The 24,228-nt window shown below is 48.8% G+C and overlaps 1 protein-coding gene across 4 annotated transcripts in view; it reads right to left on the reverse strand.

Moving 5' to 3' along the window:
- Positions 1 to 20,862: 20,862 nt before the first annotated feature.
- The window catches only part of SYNDIG1L (synapse differentiation inducing 1 like), a 99,135-nt gene continuing 95,769 nt past the window's right edge, over positions 20,863 to 24,228 (reverse strand). For all 4 annotated transcript variants that reach the window (XM_050955751.1, XM_050955750.1, XM_050955755.1 and 1 more), the window contains one exon: positions 20,863 to 22,989. In XM_050955751.1, coding sequence (XP_050811708.1) covers positions 22,831 to 22,989 — 159 coding nt within the window. In that variant the 3' untranslated portion in view covers positions 20,863 to 22,830. The remainder of the gene's footprint in view (positions 22,990 to 24,228) is intronic.

The following is a 24,228-nucleotide window of genomic DNA, read 5'->3' on the forward strand; positions in this document are numbered from 1 at the left end:
ACTTACTCCCACGAGGTACTAAAGGATGGTGACAGCGACAAGTATCACTTTCAATTAATCTTACTTATTTCCAACAGGGATCGCAAAGTGCTTCACAGACTTTGTGCATAATCAATAAAGTGCTTGTCTTCCTGGGCTGCAGAACATACTAGTTGTCTGGCATCCCTACAGCAACACTGCAGAACATCAGAGGACAGGAAGTGAAAAGGAATCGTATATTCAGCAGAAACTGTAGGGGGAGTGGAGGGAGCAGAATGGAATTAGCGCAGGTTGGAATTTGGCCTTGTGAACCTACAATCCTGGAGCCATGGTTGGGGTCTAAAGGTTGGGGGAGGGCTCCAGCAGTAGCAACAGACCCATCCCCTCTGCTTTTCCCAGCCACCCTTATCAGCTTGCCAGGCAAGGCTGCTGAGGACTGTGCAACTCTTTACGCTCATCCTCCCATTGCTGGAGATGACACTGTCCGGGATTTGCTGCAACTCATCCACCTAAAGCATGAATCCTCCAGATACACAGTCTCAGCTCTCTGGGACTCCCTCTGCCCTCGGTGTCTGCTTCCTAGGCCTCGTTTCCTTTCCCCCTCTCTGGGGTTGGTTTCTGTTTCCATTTCCCATCCTAAGTTCCAGGCTCCAGTGTCAGTTTTTCTTCCCAGTTCACATCCCTCTGGTTTCCAATCCCCAGCCCAATATCAGACTCTCCATCTTGGTTTCAATGTGACAAACCTGCATTCGCCCCCTGTCGGCTCAGGCCCAGTTTGTCTTCTTCCTTGGTCTGCTGTAAGGAGATGATGTTTTATTGCCCAGCCAGCCCGGAGGGATGTGGACAGAGGAGTACTCCTGGCAGTAATGATCAGTTGTGGGCGCTTTTTATTTATTGAGGTAGTTTGTGGCTGAGTGGAGTCTAATTGGGGGGAAAAACATAACCTGTGATGTATTCCTGTCACACTGAACTCTCATTGAGCTGACGGGAGAGAGATGAATTTCAAACAGGCCCAGCTGCTCCTCACTTTGCTGTCAACCCTGGGCCAATAAATCTCTCCCTTCACATGTGTGGAATAAGATTTAGTTCAAGTGTCACCTGAAATCCCTCACAGCCTGGTACTTAAAAACACAAACCCCAGCAAAGCAGGAAATGAAAACAGTAAAAGGAGATTAAAATGCAGAAGCTGGAGGACTGTAAAACCCACACAGAGGAGCCCTCCTGCCTATGTCTGATTTAGGGGCTGTTCTCAATCACTGACATGCCTAATTCACATTCATCCACATCTGTCATGCTACTCAAAAACCAGCCAGACTCGGTGCAGGAACTGAGAGATAAGAGCCTTCTATGCAGCATCTGGCACCAGGCTCACCCCATGCCAGAAGGAGAGGCTCACAGAACAGAAGATTTGTCAGAGCACTGCCTATCCAGTGCTGGATCCTGCTTCTACCGGGGGTCAATGACTGGGCCAACATTTTCTGTGTTACCACTGCCATTAGGCATCTACATGCCTATTTAGACATGTAAATAAGTGAGGTGATTATCAGAAGTGTTGAGTACCCACAGCTCGCATTAGGGTCCCTGAACATGGAGCATACTGCACAGTTCATGTCTCCACTTGATAGCAGAACTGACGTTTTCAGACAGATCAGCAGGGGAGTTCAGAGAAGATGAAACAGAGGCTGGCAAGGGGAGGGGGACTCAATTGATAAGGGTGATTGGAAGACCTAAGAGATGGCTATGAGGGGGCAGGAGAACCTTTTTGAGATATGTGAACTGCGCTTCTGTGCTACAGGTGCTCCTGCCTTCGTGCTGGCAAGAGCAGGGTTGCCTTTGCCCCAACCCCACCTCTCAGAGCAGTTGATGAGCAGCTGATTGATAAACTAGGTGATGCAGAGAACTTCCCACTTGTCAAACCCTGGCTATGATGCTGTCTTTGTCTCCAGCGCCCACTGGTGAAAAACGCAAAGCCTATGTTCTCCTTAGTGAACATTACAAGTCACTCTAGAGACCGCCCTAAAACATCGTTCTGCTTAATTGGGGTCAGTCTCAAATCCAAATACAGGAGCTGGGAATCTACCACAGATGGTGCGAGAGGTCCTGTTCCTTCCGCTAGTGCTGACACTCAAAAGCCCCTCATCCGGACTTACTTTGTTGTTTATTTGCAAGCTATAATTAGCGCTTCTTCTCATTAATCAAGGCAGTGGGGTTGTGTTCTCTTATTCCAGTTCTGTTTCAGTCTTTTCAGAACTAGTCACTTGTTTCTGAGCCACATCTATGGAGGTAGCCCTTGGAGTCAGCAGCAGGGCCTTCAACTTTTTGGAACCCTACTTCACGTTGTGCGATTGGGGTCACAAAATAGAGCTCATGCTTTTTCCACTACGCCTGCGTTTTGTACCTTTATTACAAGCAGAACCAGTCAGCAAATTTGATGGACATTTTCCGCCAAAAAAGGTAGTTTTGACTAAACATTTTGTGGGAACATGCCTATTTTGACAAATGTTTTAACTTTTTCCCTTTAAAATCTTGTTTCAACTGTATCATTTTGATTAGTTTTGACTAAAATTGACTTAATGTTCAATATAATAAAATTAACATGAAAATTTTAATGGTTTCAAATAACCAAGGTTTTGGAAGGTGTTTCGTGGGAAGTTGCAGCTTCTCATACCAATTTGGAACTAATTTTGTTTCAAAAAAGTTGGAATTCCTTGCCAAACAGAAATTCAGGTTCTCAACCAGCTCTAATCACCATGCATCTGAAGATGACTGCATTTTTAAGAAAAAAAATATGGAGTAACTGAAGTCACTTTAATTCCCCAGCCTGTGAGGGAAGCTGGCAGAGAACTACAGGAGAAGGCTGTAGCACTTCCAGAATTTCTTGGAAGCAAGTGGTATTGCTCAGAAATCTGAGAGAGTGAAACACAATGGTGCCCGGAGCAAGCCTAAAAGCATTGAGGACTTGCAATCCAGTCCATTGGGAGCATGGAGGAAACTGCAAACTGCCAGACAAAAATAATTCAAAGATATCCACAATACTGTGACCCACAGAAAAAGATCACTTGGCATAGGCACCTTTTCTTTCCAAAAATCCAATAGCCAGATGAAATAATTGAGCCTTATGGTACAAGCCTACCTAGTAAGGCTCAGCTAAGCCATGAAAACCTGACTGGTTAACAGATGAACTAATCAGAGTGGTATAACTGATGAACAGATCAAAGCAAGGAGACCTTGAGAGCCAGACTTGACTTTGCAAAGAATGGTAGGTATTTGTGGGGCTAGTGACAGCTGTGCTTCGCAATGAAAACGTTAATAAGCAGTGAAAGGACTTAAAAAGTGAATCCAATGAAGCATGGCACACAAAGGCAGAAAGACACAATACAAGGGTAAACAAATGACAGGGACCAATTTGTTTGCAATGAATGTGGAATCCATTGCAATACACTGTGTCCAGCACAAAAGCTGCAACAGCATATAGTGCAACCATATAATGAACTGGGATTCATCAAATCCATAATAATCCCAGTGAGTGCCAACAACAATACATCAACACCTAACATTTAATTTAGCAGAGAAGGAAGGTAAAAGCAAAATTTGACCAGATGGTAAAATTAAATGTTATTGAACAAATACAGATACTGGCTGACTGAGTTAACACTGTAATAAAACCAAATGAGTTAAGTGGACTACTGTTAATTTAAAAAAACACCGAAACACCACACCACTTGAGGTGCTGCATAACCACATCCCCTAGTAGCGTTCTAAGCCTCTTAAGTCACTTTGTTCACCAGGAGACTCCAAATGAGTTAACAGTTAAGGGCCTGCAACCCATAAATGGCTCATTTTGGTTATTTGCATTATAGCAGAGCAGTAGCTCTGTAAGTTTGAGTCACTTACTGTTTAAAAGATGAGAATTTTAAGGAATCTTAAGAGGCAACTGGCCAACCGGGGACGTTGATCGTCTTGACATTTGCTGTGCCTGTAAGAATGTGGGGATAGGGTTGGTTAGTAGCCCAAATCTGGGATCCCTTGAGCAAGAGGATCCTGAAATATAATCCCCCTAAAAAAATCAGCTGTCTAGAAAATCACCTGGTTTGGGTTTTTTTTGTCCACTCCTGGGGCTCAACCTATTGCTCCAAATCCTCCCTGAGCTGCTTGTGATTTAGCTCAGCATCTACTGACTCCCACTTTCAGGGCACATCAAAGGTTCAGTCAGTGATCAGCATGCCCCCCATGGCTGGGTGTGGCATAGCAGTTCAGCTGTCTCCTAAAATCATAGAATCTCAGGTTTGGAAGGGACCTTAGGAGGTCATGTAATCCAACCCCCTGCTCAAAGCAGGACCAATCCCCAGACCCCTAAATGCCCCCCTCAAGGATTGAACTTACAACCCTGAGTTTAGCAGGCCAATCAATGCTCAAACCACTGAGCTATCCCTTGTAGTGTCACCTGCAGTTTAGATCACTTGGTGACCTGTTCTTTCATGAAAGTCAGCCCTTCATGCCAAGTCACTTGGAGCCACCTCACCCCTCCAATGGCTTATCCCAAGTCTTCAGTATCAGCCTGGATACAAAAGTGGCTTACACTGCCTACCCTTCCTGCAGGGCGATGGGGAAAACCAGGCTCAACTCCTTCTCTGGGTTCCTGCCCAGGGCCCAGGGCCCTTGCAATAAGCAGCTAGGGTCTGTTCCTTACAATACTTTGCTGGAGCCCTGGGCAGCTGCTTCCTACCTTTGTCAGTTTGCAGGCACATGTTACAGAGCTGCACTCTCCAGTCCTCGCTCCCTGGAGTTTCACCTCTCCATACAGCTTCCTCCCACTTCCTTGCTAAGGCACTTTCTCCAGTTGGGTGGCTTCTAGCACCACCACTCTGCAGCCTTTTATCCCAGCTGTGATTAATTGGCCAATTAGTCACAGCTTGAGAGGGAACTGACTCATTTATTAACCCCTTCCTGGCCACAAGATGAGGTCTATACATTCCATCACAGGCAGCAATACTGAAAAATATATTAAGGACAAAGTTTCGCATTCCAGATCCGCAGAAGCTAAACTGACACGCCTAAAAGAGTGAAATGAACACGTGCAGCATACCCTAGTCTCTGCCTAAGGGTTTGCAGGCAGCTTGTTACAGTAACTGTGTAGCTCAGGCTCATGCTGGGGTCCTTGAACTGGAGAAGCACCCATGCCCTGAGGCGCTGTCTACATCATAAAATTAAGTTGACTTAACTTACATGGCACACAGCCGCTGCAGTAATTACATCACTTAGGCATGTCTACATTTGCATCCTCACCAGGAGCACTTGTATGGATAACACTGTTGGCATGGGACATTATGGGATGGCTCCTGAAAGCCAATAATATTCTACATAAGCAACACAGTGTCCATACTGGCACCACTTCGACCTATCTACATTGACCTTGACTCTACGCCACTCATGGAGGTGGAGCAGTTAGGTTGGAGGGAGCAAAATTTAAGTGTAGACACGTCCACAGTTAGGTGGCCATAAGCTGCCTTGCATCAACCTAACTGTGGAAGTAGAGAAAGAACTGACAGGGATTTGAAGGGCTTCCTCTCTATACAGTAAGCACTCAGCTGGGACTTATCTTCCATTGGGCCTGGTCCACTCTCAGGTGCAGCCAAGTGTCCTAACTGAGCTCTCCAGTGAACTTTTTCAGAGCCAGTGGGCGTATACTCCCCATCGCACACACCTCCCTCTCTGAGACACAGTTCTTCAGTAGGAACAGGAGACAGTTAAAAAAACCAATGAGGGTGTCAAATCTCTGTTTCTTTAGGAACCCCAAATGACCAAGAGTGCTCATGTGCTGCCTGCAAAGTAGCTCATGCCTGCCCAGTCACTGACAGCGGAAAACAGTTACAAACCAAGACTCCAGGTCACAGCTTCACCTCAGGGCTCAACAGGGCACCAGGGTTGCCAGGTGTCCAGTTTTTGGTACTGACTGGGCCATTAAAAGTCTGGTTGGCAGTGCAGCGGGGCTAAGGCAGGCTCCCTTCCTGCCAGGGCTCCGCATGGCTCCTGGAAGCAGCAGCATGTCCCACCTCCAGCTCCTACATGTAGAGGCAGCCAGGGAGTTCCGCGCACTGCCTTCGCCCCAAGCGCCGGCTCCACGGCTCCCAGTGGCCAGGAACTGAAGCCAATCAGAGCTGCAGGGGCAGTGCCTGCGGATAGGGCAGTGTGCAGAGCTGCCTGGCTGTGCCACCATGTAGAAGCCAGAGGGGGGACATGCCACAGCTTCCAGGAGCTGCCTGAGTTAAGCGCCGCCCAGAGCCCGCACCCTTGACCGCCTCCTACAGTCCTGATTCCCCGCCCCCAAACCACTCGATCCCAGCCCAGAGCACCCTCCTGTACCCTAAACCTCTTTCCTCAGTGCTCCAGGGGTAGGTCTAACCTGCAATGAAAACCCCTCAGCTGTCCCATGCCAGCTGACTCAGGTTTGCAGGGCTTGGACTGTGGAGCTGTTGAATTGCAGTGTAGACTTAGGGGCTCTGGCTGGAGCCTAGACTCTAAGATCCTGCAAGGAGGGAGGCTCCCAGAGTTTAGACTGCAGCCCCAGCCTGGATGTTTACACTGAAATTAAACAGCTCCTTAGCCTGAGCCCCAGTCAGCTGGCACGGGCCAGTTCCAGTCTAATTGCAATGTAGACATACCCTAGGTTAACTCACTTCAGCTGTGTTATCAAATCTGCTAACAGCTCTCAGGAATGAGACTGAGGTGTCGCTGAAGATAGAATGGTCACCCTTGATTTTAAGGTGCCTTTTATAAATGGCTTGTAAAGGGTTAATAAATGATTAATAGGGTTTTCAAGCATGTCACAGTATACGTAAGAGTATATGTAAGAGCGGATTCTAGGCACATCAGCTATAGTAAGGTCTAGCAACTATTGACCCGTGTGACTCTATACCACTTTATTAACCATTGATTAACCCTTTATTAACTATTTACCAATGGAATTGCCATATAAAATGTGACCAAAATTGTTATACATGCGGGACTAAAGGAAAACAATAAAGGTACATATGTTGGTGGGGAAAAATCAGGAGATACTCTCTAGCAGGTGCTGGTATATGTATCTGCTCTTCTCATTAGGGCTGGAGTTCAGTTTGCTGTTATATATGCAGGGAGCTAAGGCTCCAGGCTATTTAGGATGCGAATGGGGGGATGGAGAGCAGGATTCAGAGGTCGTTGTGCCTTTTAGTGGGGCTGCTATTCATGGGCTGGAGCATTAAGATTCCTCCGTTCTGTGCAATTTCCCTTCCTTTTATTATTTCCGACACGCAGCAAATAAATAAAACTGAATTATGCCTCAAGTATCTTCTCTAGCCTGATTCCTTTTGGCAGGAGCGTCCCAAGGAGTGTGGGGCAGCGAGCACCTCCTTGTACACTAATTCTCCACTGCGGCCCACAGTCTGTGACAGACATCAGCTTAGATTAGCATTCAGCCCTCACCACCTCCCCTTCCTCGACCTAGCCTCTGCAGTGGCCCTCGGCAGGGAGGGCAGGGGCGAGGAGAGGGGAGATGAAGCTGAATGTGCTTTTGCTCTCTGTGTTCCTCGCTGGCTCCAGGCTGGCTCAGATGTGGTTTCTAAAGAAGAAGTAGTTCCACAACATGGCAAGCAGCCCTAGTCTTTACTTCTCCATGGGGCTGCAGGAAATAACTGCAGGTCCAGGTGAACATAGCAAGGAGCAGAGTGTCCCCGCTACAGGCCCGCTCTGCTCCAGAGAGGTCTCTGCAGCAAACAGGGATGTCCTGAGCACGCTGTGCAGAGCTGAGGAGTGGGTTACGAAATAGACCCTGGTCTCAGAAAGATCAAGGCTAAGGAGTCTCGAGCTGGAGGCAAAGCTCGTCCATGCACCTCACTCTGTGGGAGTAGACAGCCCCCAGCAATCCCTGACAGCCTTCGCCCACTCTCTTTAAGTGCCCGGAGTGACACTGATGTTTCTGTCTCTTTTAGGGCTTTACCGTCTTTTCTCTGAGTTGGCAGAAGCCCCGATGGGACTTGCTGCAGCTTTGCGAGGTAGGGGGAACACGGACCCAGCACTGTGTTCAGAAATGGTTAGTCAGGCTCCCCCAGACCATGAGATTTTTGAACAATGATACGTCTTGGGGCTGTTTATTCACCGTCTGGGTTCAGAGCCTTTTGAGTGCCCTCGGGTCACATTTCCAAGCTCTTCTTGACAACCGCAAGTGCTAGAAAACTGCTTCTCAAGGGGAAGTTGAGATTTCCATGCACACCTCTGATTCCTGGAGCTGGGGTGTTATGGCAGACATTAAATATCGCCAGTTGCAATAGAGTCACCGGAGCTGGCATCTGTTGACCTGATCCGCAAGCATCACAGCTGACCCATTTGTCCCGGGGCAAGGCAGTTCCCAGCAGTGCTCCCAAGGCTCACCACCACTCCTCCCTGCTTAGCTCCTCAGCTCCTCCAGGCAGCAGATATTTTCTAAAGCCAAGGAGCATGGGAGCAGCTGCCTTGCTGGTTGCAGGTTCACTCTTAGCTGCTCGGGCCTAACTTCTGCTGCTGGAAGAGGCAGTTCCTGCCCCACGTGGTCTCTGAGGGCTAGACAATGATGCTTTGGGGTTCCTCCTGCTGCTGCCTGAGCTAGCTGGACAGCTCTTCTTTGCCTGCTTGCATCACCCACTGGATACAGGTGCAGTCCATTACTTGCATGGTGAGAGGCTGGTGGGACTCTCCTGTGGGAGGTGTTGTTACATGGCCTCTTTCTTGCCTTGCCCAATGAGCTCATGTCTGTTTGGGCAGCCCTAACCATTGTGCTCTGATGCATGCTGCTGCTGGAGATCTTTAAACGGGGAGATCATGGCAGGTGTCACAAGGGAGAGGAGCAATAATGAGTGTCCTGGTTTTACAGCAGCTGATGTCTGAATGATGGCCCTTAATTGGCTTCTCTGTGAGTAAATCCTTTTCCTCCAGCCTCTAGAGAAATGGCACTGCCACAGGCGGAGCCTTCACAGTCTCTCCCAGCTGTAGGTGAGGGGGGGAGGAACTGGAATGGAAGGGGGCAGGTGAGTATATTTCTGAGATCCTTTTTTTGCTACAGGAATAGAAAATTCACTCTGCCTCAGATAATTAGACAGTTCCTCTCTGGATTGCTGTGAAAGGAAAATATTGATTGTGCCATCAAGGGAGGAGAAAGCATTGTTCCTGTTCTATTTCTGAGTCACTCTTTCTGAAATGAGGACAGCATGTTTGCAGAGGGGCTGGAGTGACTCAGGGAAGGGTGAGCTAGCGTCTTTCAGCTCCAGGGTAGCGGTGCCAATCCAGCCACAGCTGATGCAGGGACTAATAGAGTTTTTCACTTTTAGATGATGATTTCCCATCCATCAGGGCCCTGGATGATTTAGGGAGCTGGGAATGATGAATACCTTGCTTTTAGGTTACACTTTCTCCAAGCACTTTACACGCCTGGGGCAGTGTTCGTGTTCCCATTATTGTCCATGACAACCCTGAGAGATGGAGTGGGTAAGGCCAACATTGTGAAAAACGGCCACTGATTCTGAGCGCCCAACTTCAGACACATTGAGATGGGGTTTTCATAGGTGTTAGGCCCCCACAATCCAACTGAAGCCAATGCTGTCTCACGCTGGGCACCCAGGGCAGGTGCAGCCATTTAGGCGCTAGGATTTGGAGCGCGGCATTTTCTTCGGCAGTGACCGTGGCGGCCGGATCTTCGGCTGCCCCAGTCGCTGCTGGCATTTAGGCAGAGGGAGCTGGGACAGGGAAGCGCGGGGAGGGCCGCCTGCAGCAGGTGGGGGGGCAGCAGGCAGGGGAAATCCCTGCCCCAGCTCACCCCTGCCCTGCCTCCTCCCTGAGCACGCCGTGGCTGCTTCACTTCCATCGCCTCCCAGGCTTGCGGCACCTAAGCTGATTGGTACCGCAAGCCTGGGAGGTAGGAGAAATGAAGCAGCGACAGCGTGCTCGGGGAGGAGGCGGAGCAGGGGTAAGCTGCCGCAGGGGGGGCACCTCAGGGCAGAGGGGGGGAGCTGCTGTGGAGGGGGTGCCTCAGGGTGGGGGCTCGGGGACGAGGGAGGGCACAAGGTGGAAGTTTCGCCTAGGACGCGAAACATCCTTGCACTGGCCCTGTGAGCACCCAAAATCAATCACCACTTCTGAACTTTTGGTTGTTGGTAACTGACTTGCCCTAGGCTGCACAGTAAGTCACTGTCAGCGCTGGGAATAAAACCCAGCCTCCTGCCTCCCAGTCCCCTGCATTAATCACTAGACAACGTGGATTCCCCTTGGTACAGAATCTGATAGGTCACCACTTTGAATAGGGCCCAGGTCAGAGTGATTCAAATTCCTAATCACCAGGCCACTGTTCAGCGGTTATGGGTAATAGGTGTGAGAGTCTAGTGGGCAAATGGCTTCATAGTTGCCACCGACTTGTCCCTTTGCTGGCTTTCAGCTGAGAGGCCAAAGGATGAATGGGCCTCTGGAGTCTGCACTCCTGCTCCTAGCCCTAGAAGAGGTCTTTGCAGGGCAGAGGAGAGGTACATGGTGTGGACAGGGAAGGACACATCGCTGCTGCCCCCAATGTCCCTGGTTTGAGGATAGAGATCTTCATTTTCCAGAAATCTCATTCATTAACATTCATTTGGTAGAAGCCAGCGTATTCTGTCCTGAATATTCTGCACCAGCCCCTCTCCTTGTGCTCCCTGCTGTCTCCTCCCGATGCACTTCAGAGAATGAGAAGGACTGAAATAAATCAAGCGCAGAACCAGCCCCTGCACCCTTTGTAACTACTACAAAGCCCAGCATCCAGAGGCAGCTTCTGCTTCTCTCCATCTCAAATCATGAGCCAAGGGGGAAAGGAGCATGAAGAAAGGGAAAAAGGAAGCATGTGCTGACAGACTTGGCTCAGATGTGTCAGTAACTTAGATCTGTGTTGGACAAACCAGTGCATTTTCCTTTTATAACGTTCTGTTTCACTGCATCCTAATAGGCAGCAGGGTACAAAGCATAGCCCAGCTCTGATAAAAGAGCGCTTCATCAGCCAGGTCCGTCTCAGGAGGGAAGCACTTCCTAAGATTAAAACCTGCCAGGAAGAGTTTGACTTGAAATTACAAAGTGAGATGAAGGGAAATACAAGTGGGGAGACAGCACATTTTTCACTTTTAGCAAAAAGGGCAAACAAAAGAAACTTCAATGCAGCTAGCGACAAGAAGCACCAGATTGATGGGCCCCAGGTTATGAGAGCGAGGAGCCGATGGAAGGTCTGAGCCCCAGGGAGACTTTCAGGCCCAACAAGGAGAATTGTCCTCTTAAATCTCTGCACATTTTATAACTGCCCACCTGGCAGATCTGAGCTTCCTAAAGAGAGAACAGGCAGCTGGTCCTATTTCTGCCTAACAGCTGGCAAAAGCCAGGGGTCGCTTTTTACTCCCAACCTCATGGATGTAGTGACAGCAGTGTCAGGTAAGGTACAGCTGTCTAGGTTAGATACCCACGTCCCTTTCATCATCCTGGCTCTCTTCTTAGGCTTCTTCCCTGCCAGACTGCAGAGTGTGTGTGACCCTGGGGAGTTACATCCTTGGACTGCTAACGTAGATAGCTTATTATTATGAGCTAGCAACCACAAGCGCTTCAGACGTGATCTGTCTGATCGAGCCCTGTCCCAAAGAACTTCTAGTCTGACTCAATGACTTACCAACAAAGAGGGGAGGGGAAAAGGGATCCAGGATTTTGTAAAAGGCTTCAAAGACTCCTGACCCCCGCTTTTAGTGTTTCTTCATTTTAACCCTCATGTTCTCTTGCTTTTTGTTAGTCTTAGTTTAACTCTTGCCTACATTTGTAATGGGCTTTACTTTGTTTGGGTTAAACCTGGCCTGTTTCCATTGGCTTGTTGTTTACAGAGGTGTGAGTTCCCCTGCTACTGTTCTCTCTCATGTATAGATGAGAGAGCTCAACATCCAGCTTCAGAACCAGAGGACGGTCTCTGTATCCAGGGAGACTAGGTGGTGGAAAACGCCTTCCAGATGGAAGGTTGGGCACTCTTCCACCATGAGTTACTATCTGCAGTGCTGGCACCCCCCCACAGTCACAGCATGGGAAGGAAATCAGGCCAAGCTGCGGCATAGTTGTGCCAACTCTGGATGAGCCAGCGAATAGCCTGCTGAGCCTGGTCTAGGATGTACACTCAAGTGGACAAAGAGGAAGGTGCAGCAATGGACTCCTGAATTTACTTAGGGCTTGTCTTTTGGACTATGGAGGTGTGACTAGTGGAGCTTACCAAAGTGCTGTGCTGTAACTCTCCTGCATGGATGCTGTGGGCACAAACTGAAAGGTTCCTAGTGCACGATAACATAGTCCTCGTCTGACAGGATTACATCCCTGCAATTCACACCCCCCATAGTCTGAACTGCAGAGACTGTGTGTGTTTGACTCTCTTGCCAAACTGATGCGTCCACTTTGTAAGGATGTAGTCTTCAGTTTCCTAGTGGTGCTGATCATCCATGCATGGTGAAAGGCCAGTGGGGCTTTTGTCCAAGAGTGCATGAGCTGTCTTAACAAAGGGGTGTCAAGAGATCAGCTGTGGTGTCAAATGTGGGATTCCTCCTCTAAATATGAGCAGACCTATGAGTTTGCTCAGTGCAGGCAACTGTTGAGAAACTGGGATCCTAAATGGAAAAACCCAGCCAGTAAGCAAATGATGGTATGTGCTTCATGCTGAGGAAATCCCACTTCTGTGGAGTAACCTGATCCCAGGGTGGCTCCTGACAACAGCCTGGTTCTAGCAAAGCAAGATGTTGCTTTGTACACTGGTCAGTGAGTGCTCTGTTGGCTGGTTAATGGCAGGGGATGTTAGTGGAGCACTGATCACACTGCTCCCTACTCTGCCTAAGGACAAGGGTCTGCTTTTCAGACACGCTCAGCATCCAAAAGCCAATGTGGTCAGCTGGAGCTGCAGGTGCTCAGCACCTCTGAACAGGAGGCCCTGGAGCTGTTAGGCCTTCTGCCTCTCTCCATAAAACAAACCCTAATCAGCACCTGTGCGATTAGTGCCATCACTGTACACTTGGGAGCCACTACCAACAGAGCCCACATTAAACTAGAAATCAGTCAGTTATTTATACTGGGCCAGCCACATGCAAACTACGCCTGAGGATACAGCCTCTGCCCCACAGCCCTCGGGACTGGAGTAGCCAAAACCCAGTGACAGAGCGGTGAAGGAATGTAACTCAAAGTGCAGGCCTTTGAAGTACACTGTGCCCCCCCACCCCCCAAGTAGCTTTGGGTGAAATGGGGAGAAGGCTGGTGTAGGTTTTAATGCGTGACCAGTTCAGCACAGGGAGGACCAGAATGCATAAGCATCACTGAAGAGAGGGTTTACTTGGTCAAAGTGCTGTAGTAACACTAGGCCTGGGTCAGAGGGGGTTTGTGATGTAGCCAGTGATTTTAATTTATTGTGTGGTTATGATTAACTAATGTTATGTCACATATAATCATTGTATGTTAGAGTTAAATTGCAGGATTACAGAATTATAAATGGCAAAGATGCAGCTGCCTTTTATAATATATCAGGGTTGGAAGAGACCTCAGAAGATCATCTAATCCAACTGCCTGCTCAAGGTAGGACCAATCTCCAGACAGATTTTTATTCCACTTCCCTAATTGACTCCTCAAAGATTGAGTTCACAACCCCGGGTTTAGCAGGCTAATGCTCAAACCACTGAGCTAACCCTCCCCACACCACCACCGAGCTTGATTAGTCATTAGAAGAGATAATTATGTATTAGGTATCTAAGTAAGTAGGACTGAAACACAATGTCTGTAGGCTGGAGCCTGCAAGATTTTAGCTTAGCTATTTTAGGCCTTGGAGATAAGCAATCCGGACATAAGTAAGTGACCAAAGAATTACAAAATTACAGGAAAAGATGTACCAATGGGTGATATTACAAAAAAAAAATAACAGTAAAAGTAAATTTTTGCTTACAAGATGCCCAGTAGTCACATTTTTCTAACATGTGCCCTAACCACAGAGTGCACTATGGGTATAAATGCTAATACAGTACAGTCAGAATTACATTATAAAAAGCAGGGGTGGGGGAATTGAGCTCATTATGGGAAACTCCAGCAGGGACTATTCCTCTGCTGCTGATCAATCCATGAGAGACCCATCAGACCCTAACACTGTTGTTAAGGATGTGAGTATAACTATATTTGTAACTTTCGCATAGGGCTATATAGAATGTTTATATGCTTGGGTAATCATAACTTTAAATGTAACTTGAATAAAACTTGTAAAACAGTCTAGAGCTTGTACTTGTGAATGTCTGTGTGGTCACTATCCTTGGTCTTTATGTGTTCCTAGAAACTCTAAATCTGAAGCAAGTAACAGAGGTAACTTCCACTCTGTTAAGCTTCAAACTGTAGCCACCAGAGCCAAACCCACAGTGGTATAATACCACATTACAAAATTCTCTTTAAATAAAATAAAAGCCTACAGTGACTAACCGGGGGGGGGGGGGGAGAGAGAGAGAGTTGTTTCTCCTCCTAACAGTGTGGGTGGAATGGGAAGAGAAAGACTTGCTGTTCCCCTCTGAACCTGGGCCCAGAGCAGGCCACCACCAGCCCCCTTCTCAGTCCTCATTGGAGAAGGGATAAAGAGATCATTATGGTTAGGCAGGGAGCAGAGGTGGCAGAAAGAAGCAGAGGTGAAGGGGATGGGCAGTGAGGGGAGTAGGAGTGTAAGCCGGTCGTGTCGGGGCTCGTCCCTCTCAGGCGCGGCGGGGAGCCAGGGTGCCTCCTAGCACACCGCGGTCCGGGTAGGCTTAGCTCCTCCGCAGGTGTTGAGGGGGGTACAGGGTCTGCAAACAAGGTAGAGCCCCGGCCCTCTAGCCAGGGTCGGGGCTCTCAAAGTAAATAAGCCCCAGCCCTTGGGCAGGGCGGGGCAGTAGCAGTTCAAGCTCAGGCCTCTAGCAGGGGCTGAGCAAACACAGTATCAGCCCAGGCCCTTGGCAGGGCGGGGCAGTAAAAGTTCTAGTTAGCTCTGGCCCTCTGGATCAGGGCAGAGCAGTGGCAATAGGCGGGAAGAGGGGGAGTCTGCCACCCGGTTACGGGTGGCAGGGGGAACGCAGGCCCTCCCACTCCACTGCGTTCCAGCCCGGGACCCTAGCAGCGGTCAAGACCCGCTGCAGTCAGTGGGGATCCTGGCCGCAACACACTGACATGGGTTCGGGCTCTTCAGGAGCCAAACCAGGGTCAGCTACCCCCGGGCCACTTCCAACCTCCCCCTCTCTGGGTACCTGGTCCTTGCCGGGGTCGTCTGGGGGGTCCCAGACCATGGGCTCCTCCGGGTACCGGTCGTGGGGAAGCTCAGGCCACTCCTCGGGGTATCGGGCACACGGCAGGTCAGGTCGACGTTCCTCGGGGTATCGGGCACACGGCAGGTCAGGCCGATGTTCCTCCGGGTACCGGGTCTGAGGCAAGTCCGGCCAGCGCTCCTCTGGGTAGTGGGCGCGGGGCAGGTCTGGCCAGCGCTCCTCTGGGTAGTGGGCACGGGGCAGATCCGGCCAGCACTCCTCTGGGTAGTGGGCATGGGGCAGGCTGGGCCCAGCGGGAGCCTGGGCACTAGCATCTGTCCTCTCCAGTAGCCTGCTGCCAACTGAGCGCTGGGGCCGGGCTTTTATACTTCCTGTCCCGCCCCTTGACTTCCAGGGGGCGGGGACAGGCAGTGCTGACCCCGCCCACTGAGGCACCTGCTCTGGCTCATCCCTCTCAGGCGCGGCAGGGAGCCAGGGCGCCTCCTTACAAGGAGGAAGAAGCAAAGGGGCTGAAGGCAGGGTTTGCCGGTGACCAGGGGAGGCTCCAGGCACCAGCACAGCAAGCGCATGCCTGGGGCAGCAAGCCACGGGGGGGCACCTGCCGGTCTCTGTGAGGGTGGCAGTCAGGCTGCCTTTGGCGGCATGCCTGCGGGAGGTCTGCTGGTCCCACAGCTTCGGCGGCAATTCAGTGGCAGGTGCGCTGAAGGTGTGGGACCGGCGGACCTCCTGCAGGCATGCCACAGAATCCGTGTTACCAGCGGACCTCCCGTAGGCATGCTGCCGAAGGCTGCTTGACTGCCGTGCTTGGTGCAGCAAAATACATAGAGCTGCCCCTGCCGGTGATGATCCTTTTCTTTTAGAGCCTTGAGCAGAAATTTAATTTTGAAGGATTTTGTAGTTTGTACGAACTCCTGGAGCTGCTTTTTAACCAGCCTGTTGATTTCTTGGTTTTGTGCATCCCTTCCCTTTGCTCCCAGGCATGCAGCAGACTGTGGAGACTATAATAAGTTATTCTGAGGCAATCACCATGCTGATTCTATGGCTTTCAATTTTCCCAAGTTTCCCTTTAGGCTACTTCTAACTAATATCCTCCTTTCTGTAACAATCCCCGAGGGGATGTTCTTGCACCACCCACTCCTTATGGTATCACCGGAGACCCCACTTATAAGCAGAAAACACTTTTTAATTTTGTCGGTCCCTTTCATATCAAGTTCTTTTCCTTATAGCTTAAATTAAAAAGCCAGAGAGATGAGTTTCAATTTAATATGTTCTGTTACACAGGGCGTCACATATTCCCCAGTGAGTGCTAGTCATTAAAGAGCCTGTGCAAGTGAGTTTGGGCCCTCGCAGTTCTGGTGGAGCCCAGCCCGGTCTAGTTTCTAGTTCAACGGATGGTAACCTAAGTTCTGTGTTTGATGCTCATCCCCATGACCGGCAATGCAGGGGTGCAGGCTGAGGTGTCCCAGTGCATCACCCCAGGAGGTGCCACCAAGTACAGCTGACGAGCAGAAGAAACTTGGAGCCAGCCAGTCTGTAGGGAGCTGAAGGGCTAAGCCAGAGGAAGCTTAGTGGGACTGAGCATGTGAGGAGATGCTCCCTGAATAAGCAGGAGCCTGAAGAGTAATTTCTGAGTGCAGGGAGATGTGAAGCAGGGGCCACAGGGGTTCTTGATAGCAGGGCTGACATATTGCTCACAGCTCAGGGGAGTGGAGGGTGTGGAAAACCAGACTATTCCAGTCAGGCCCCACAGGCTGACCCATAGGCTCCTGAGGACAGACATTGGGTAGCATTTTCAAAATTCATAGATTCTAGGGCTGGAAGGGACCTCGACAGGTCATCGAGTCCAGTCCCCTGCCCTCATGGCAGGACCAAATACTGTCTAGACCATCCCTGATAGACATTTATCTAACCTATTCTTAAATAACTCCAGAGATGGAGATTCCACAACCTCCCCAGGCAATTTATTCCAGTGTTTAACCACCCTGATAGTTAGGAACTGTTTCCTAATGTCCAAACTAAACCTCCCTTGCTGCCGTTTAAGCCCATTGCTTCTTGTTCTATCCTTACAGGCTAAGGTGAACAACTTTTCTCCCTTCTCCTTATGATATCCTTTTTGTCATAAACAGATGGTTAAGCGTTAATGTCTCTTTTACTTGTAAAGGGTTAAGAAGCTCAGTAAACCTGGCTGACACCTGACCAAAGGACCAATAGGGGAACAAGATACTTTCAAATCTTGGTGGAGGGAAGTCTTTGTGTTTTTCGTTTGGTTCCTTGTTCGCTCTCGGGACTGAGAGGGATGGGACATCATTCCAGGTTCTCCAAATCTTTCTGAATCAGTCTTTCATGTTTCAAAATTGTAAGTAGTAGCCAGGCAAGGCAGATTAGTCTTATGTTTGTTTTCTCAACTTGTAAATGTGTCTTTTTGCTGGAAGGATTTTTTACCTCTGTTTGCTGTAACTTTGAATCTAAGGCTGGGGGGGGTCCCTCCAGTCTATATGAATCTGAGTACCCTGTAAAGCATTTTCCATCCTGATTTTACAGAGATAACTTTTACTTTTTGTTCTTTCTTTAATTAAAAGCTTTCTTTTTAAGAACCTGATTGATTTTTCCTTGTTTTAAGATCCAAGGAGTTTGGATCGGTGTGAAGCCTCTCAAGGCAATCCAGGGAGGCGAAAGTCTGGGGGGAAAAGGAGGGGGATGGTTAATTTCTCCTTGTTTTAAGACCCAAGGGGTTTGGGTCTAGGTTCCCCAGGGAAGGTTTTGGGGGAACAGAAAGTGTGCCGGACACTAAATTCTGGCTGGTGGCAGCGTACCAGATTTAAGCTAGTAATTAAGCTTAAAAGTGTTCATGCAGGTCCCCACTTTTTGTACCCTAAAGTTCAAAGTGGGGGAAAAACCTTGACCACTTTTAGATGCCTGAAAACTGCTATCATGTCCCCTCTCAGTCTTCTCGTTTCCTAACTAAACAAACCCAGTGTTTTCAGCCTTCCTTCACAGGTCATGTTCTCTAGACCTTTAGTCATTCTTGTTGCTCTTTTCTGGACCCGCTTCAACTTCTCCACATCTTTCTTGAAATGCGGTGCCCAGAACTGGACACAATATTCCAGTTGAGGCCTAACCAGCACAGAGTAGAGCGGAAGAATAACTTCTCGTGTCTTGCTCACAACACACCTGTTAATGCATCCCAGAATCACGTTTGCTTTTTTCTGAAACAGCATCACACTGTTGACTCATAAATGCACCTAAAATGCACCTAAGGAACTCAAGAAGCTGAGAACCAGTGATTTTTTTTAGCAAACAGAAATGAATTTTCATTGGGACTCTCATAAAATCCTAGAAGATGCAGGATTGGAAGGCACCTCAAGGGGGTGAGAAAACATTGGCTCTTGTTCTGAGTGTTCTGCACCGAAGTACTCAGGGCAGATATACTTGGGCTGAGACCCTCTCCCTCCCACACCTCCTCAGTAGATGGTCACCCCAACTCCTTCCCTCTCAGGAGATATAGAAGAGGGTCCCTAGTGGGCAAGAACTCCACCTCCCTGGGGAGCCATTGCAGGGTCCGGCCAGCTGCTCCCTGCACCTGGCTCTGTTGCTGCCCACCCCATGCAGTGTCAGAGTGAGGTGTGTGAGTGGCAGCCCATCAGGGGAGAGAAGGCATGGTGGTAAGGTAGGCCAGGGTAGCAGAGGGGCTCCTATTATGGGGGAGGCTGCAGGACCCTGTCTCAGCACCCCTCCCAGTGGCCACACACTGTCCTGCCTTCCCACCACATTACCCTCCCCAGAGACCTGGGAATTAGCCAATCCCAGCAGCCAGCCACCTGGAGTATAGCTGATTTCCTAGTGTAAGTGGGGGGATGGTCCTACTATTGTGAGGAACTTTCCTGGCTTATGCCCTAACCTGGTAGAATTGCTAGTGAAAGGATCTGAGTCCTCGCTCCGACTCCTTTTACCCAGAGGCCTGCCTGACCTCGAGAACTCCCCTTCACTCACTCTCCCCAGCTGCTCACCACACTTGGCTCACGTGCTACTCATGGCACAGTGAGTGTCTGCTCCCCAGTGCTGGGCTCGCAGCTCCCCATTGTAGCTCAGCTCCTGCTCACAGTCAGCATGGCTCCAGCTCCCAGCTCTGGGCTGCTCTAGCTGCAGCTCCGCTCTGCCTTCTGGGCTGCTTCTCTGACCCCTCTGGTTCTGACTACTGCTGCTCTGCCTCCAGCTCAGCTCAGGCTTCTGCTCTTTCCTTAGCTCTGCCCTACTCTGGCTCAGGCAGCTCCAGCTCACAGGAAGGCTGGGACCCTGGACTCCTAACTTGGTCACTGGGGTGCCTGCTTCCCCCCCACCCCACTCACACATGTTGAATCTATTGGCTCCCCATTTTCTACTGCATCAAATTCTACCTTCTTGTCCTCACTCTCTGACCAGCAGACACTTCCCCAGTTTTTCATCCAAACACTGGCCCCTCTGTGCTGCAACCACAACTGATTTGCAATACCATGTAGTCCCTGGGATCCTGGCTCCTGATGTCCTGGATCAGGCCACTGGTCAATCCCGTGCCCAGTATTCCAGCTCCTGCTGTAAGGGACGTATGGCAGACTGGTCCCTGGGCCTGTCTATTTAGACAGTAAGCTCTTTGGGCCAGGAACTGTCTTGTACTGTATGCTGGTACACAACGTAAGGTCCCACTCTCTGGTGAGGCCTCTAGGCACCACTGCAGTACAAATAATGTAACACATCAGACCCTCCCACCCATGCTGCTGGTCAGCTGTGCCTCACTATGGCTGGGAGGGGGAGTCCTTATTACCTCCTTGGGGGCTAGCTGATGGGCTGAGATTTCATTACACTTCTTTTAGTATGCACAGCTTCAGAAGTGATTATTGGCCATCAAATTATCTTTTTAAATCCAGCCATGATTTCCGGCATGGTGACCCCATGGGGCACTGACTCCTCCAGCTAACTAGCTGCCCATTTCCCTCGCTTTGTTTCCTGTTTACTTTCTTTCACTATGATTCAAGTGACCCCACTCCCTGAGTTATGAATCGGTCAAACTGGTAAGATTTTACCAAATGGTAAAAAAGGAAACGAAAACCTTGGAACTGCTCTAACTTTCATCTCTTTTATTCAAGTCCTGCCAGGCCTTGAATCATTTTTGTTGGCTTCTCTGACTGTTTCCAGTCTCTCCAGGGGACCTGTTAGTAACTCCACAGAGGAGTTCACTGATATTCAAAATCACTACATTTTCTCTCTCTCTCTTTTGAGCATCTTTACTTTTTAAACATCAACTGTGCACTGGGCAAAATGAACTCCATGGGGACTCCTGAATCTTTCCCCTAAAAAGCTACTATGAATTCAGAGCTCTAAGTTTAGGCTCTTTTCCCCAAAGTGTATTTCTTTGCAGTGACCTAAGTTAACTGTAATATTACAGTAATATCCCATGGTGTTGCCCAGCCACTGGCTGTATTACATCCTCCAGCCTCCCTCACAAGGATCCTGGGGTTTTACTGATCTAAATAGCTTTGTGCCATTTGCACAGTGCGCTCCCATTCTGTCCACATCCAACTCATCTAGGATACATTCCTGTTTCCCGCTCTTTTATTAACTCTTTCATCTTATAAAACATAATGGGATCTTCAGAGAAGCTTCTGAACAGGTCTCTTCTCTTGTATGTTTCCTTCTTTTATGGCTCAAGTACAATAGAAATGTCAGATATTAACATGCTGCTTTAGAATGAAATGTACATATGAACAATACACGGATCAAGGAACATGCTGAGTTTCTTACAGAATGTGCTAGAGTGTGCACAGAAGCCCCAGGGAGGAGGGGTGAGTTGGGAGCCTGCCTACACCCCATCAGGGTGAGGTGTGGGGAGGCCAGGAAAGAAGTGCAGGGAGGACTGGCCAAGGTGAGGAGGGTTTAGGATGTGGCGTCTGAGGCACAAAGTGGAGCTCAGTTTGAAGCAGAAAGTGTCTCTTTACAGTAAGATTTTTGGGGCAAAGCCGTGCCTCCACATCCATCTGTGAAGCACCTAGCGTGTTACTGGCACTATACATACAAGTAATAGGCTATAAGCAGGGCTAAGTGGCACTGGCATTTCCAGTGTGGGTCCTCTCCAGCACAGAGCCTTACACAGACACTTCTTCCTGCTCCCCACCTGGGGTTTTGTCTCCATCGCTTGTCATTCAGTCTCCAACCCTGGAACATATATTTTCTCCTTCTCTGGCTTTTGTCCAGTGACAAACAGTATTTTTGGCAGGAGGTTATACACAAAGCTGAGTTAAGAGGTTTTTTTGTTGATCACCTTATTTGTCTGTGACCAGCCTTAATGGGATCAGGCCAGATCCAGCAGAGGGGGTTGTTATTTACCTGGAAGTAGATGCACTGGAGGCAGAACAGGATATTTTCTTCTGGGTGTTGGCCTAAATGGCAGTACCTGGAGTGTTTCATTGCTCACTGCTAAAGCTAAAGGTGAGGTACGTAGCCTAGGGGCTAGCACTCCGGCCTAGGGTTCTCTGGCCCCTGAGGCCCCTGATCTCAGTGACCCTGTCAGCTCTCAGTGCTTCCATTTCACACATGGCCTTTGTCTGTTCTGGCTCCTGAGACAAACTGTATGTTCTTTGGAGCCGGAGCTCTTACTGGGTGTCTTTACAGAACCTAGCACAACAGTTGGGCCACTAGGTGCTACTGTGACGACGATAATACACAAGACTTGTGAGGCTTTTCCCAACCAGCTTCTACACGTGAAATGATGACACACAATTACCAACCCCAATGACCTTTCATTGTCTTGTTTAAAATGGATGTATGACTCCAGAGCTAGGTCTGAATCACCAAGGGCTGAGCCATGGCTTGGTAAATGAGACTAGGGTAAAGCCTGGTGGTAGAGCTGATAGCTGAGGTTCTGCAGACTGAGTCCCAGAGCTCTCTCTTTATTTAGGGCTGCACTGTGTCCTCCTAGTTTATGGCAATTAAAGGGACAGTTGCCAGCCTGTGGCACTAAAACTGAAGTGTTTTCCCCACACCAGGAGTCCTGACCAATCTCTCTTGCAATCAGCCTGTGAACCCACTCTCCTAAAAGGAAGAGCAGGCAATGAACTAATTTCCCCCTGCCCTCTCTTCCCCATGTGCCTCAAAATCAGACCAGGGCTGTGATATACTAGGTGGTGGGATTCACAGTGCAGGACTAGAACATGAACATGTTGTTTTGAAAACTATAAGTGGCTGCACCAGGCCCTGCCGATGAACTAAAATGATCTCTTCTACATTCTTCCTTAAGTGAAACATGCTCCTCCCAGCCTCAGAATCCAGGACTCTCAGCCTGTGCAGAGTTCTTTACTAGCAAGATGTTGTTAGCCAGCTGTCCAAGGTGTAAAGGAGAATGGAGTCTACTGTTCATGTAAAAGGGAAAGACCCTGTACAGCGCATCCAAGCCTGGATCCCTCCACTCATGGAGCTGCTCAGCAGCCCTTGCAAGTGTTGTGTCCTATGCTCCATACAAAAGCGTGAATCCCACTAGCATTGGCCTTTGGGTGCAGAGTGCTGAGCTTTGGCATGAAGGTCTCTGCTATACATGGCCACTTTTGGATAGATAAGCAATCAGTGCTACAATCACACCAACATAGACCCCTGTGCCGATAGTGATGGAGAGCGCAGCAAGGAAGAGGGCCCGCCGGGAGGCTGAACTTGCCATGTGGAAGTCCCCCTTGGAGACAGCCTTACTGGTCTGGAAAGAGAAGACAATGTGTAAGTGACTATTAACACCATCCAACCCCTTTGGGGAAGAGGAATGACTGTTCACTTACTCCAGGGAACAGCACTGACTCCCAACCCTTATCCTTCTCTTCCCTTCTGTGCAACTTTACTTTGACACAGCTTTCCTTTAAAAGGTAGGTTTGAGGGGTTGAGAAGTTTGAAGTACATGTGTGCATCTGATATTCTTAAACTCCACTCTCATAGTACAGGGATAATTGCACCAGCTCTTCCCAGCACAGTACACCTCTACCCCGATATAACACTGTCCTCAGGACCGAAAAAATCTTACTGCGTTATAGGTGAAACCGCGTTATATCAAACTTGCTTTGATCCACCAAAGTGTGCAGCCCTGCCCCTCCGGAGTGCTGCTTTACCGCATTATATCCGAATTCATGTTATATCAGGTCGTGTTATATCAGGATAGAGATGTATTTCTTGGTGAGCAGCTACAGATATCCATACATTGGTAGATGGATCAGTCTTTGAACTGGTTGTGTTTGGACTTTTGAATATGTTACTTCGTGCACTTGTGATCTTGAAATGTAAGTGCAATGTCATGCCAGGACTGTACAAGCAGAGATACTAGCTATATTGTACTAATAGTCGTCAGTATGTTGGCTAATTAGAAATATGTAAATTATTTCTGGTTACATTGTATTAAAAAAGGGATAAAGAAGAATACTGAAACAGTATAATGTCATTGCATATACTGGCGGGTCACCTTCCTCTGGTGTTCAGTTCTGGCCACGTCATTTCAAAAAGGATACGGCAGTTATAGAAAGAGTTTGAAGGGGAGCAATGAAAATGATCAGAGGCCTAGAAATACTTTCATGTGGTAGAGATTAAAAGGGTCTTTCCAGGCCTCTGATCATTTCCATCAAATGAAAATATTCACAATATAGTGAATAGGATAAAGTGTGTAAATGGTGCGCTGCCCTTTACACTTTCTCATAATCCCAGAGCACAGGGACATTTACTGAAATTAAAAGGCAACACATTTAAAAGTGATAAAAGGAAATACACTTTTTCCCACAATGCATAAATAACCCATGGAACTCACTGCCACATGATATGAGGACATAGTGGAGTCAACATGTATATAAGAATACTGCAGATACATTAGTTAGGATAAACCAATCATTGACTGATAGGAGTGAAGAAGAATATTCCCCCAGAGGCAGATTATTCCATAATTGATTGTTATGGGAAT

The sequence above is a fragment of the Gopherus flavomarginatus genome, chromosome 5, assembly GCF_025201925.1.
Source record: "Gopherus flavomarginatus isolate rGopFla2 chromosome 5, rGopFla2.mat.asm, whole genome shotgun sequence".
In the NCBI taxonomy this organism is placed as follows: domain Eukaryota; kingdom Metazoa; phylum Chordata; order Testudines; family Testudinidae; genus Gopherus; species Gopherus flavomarginatus.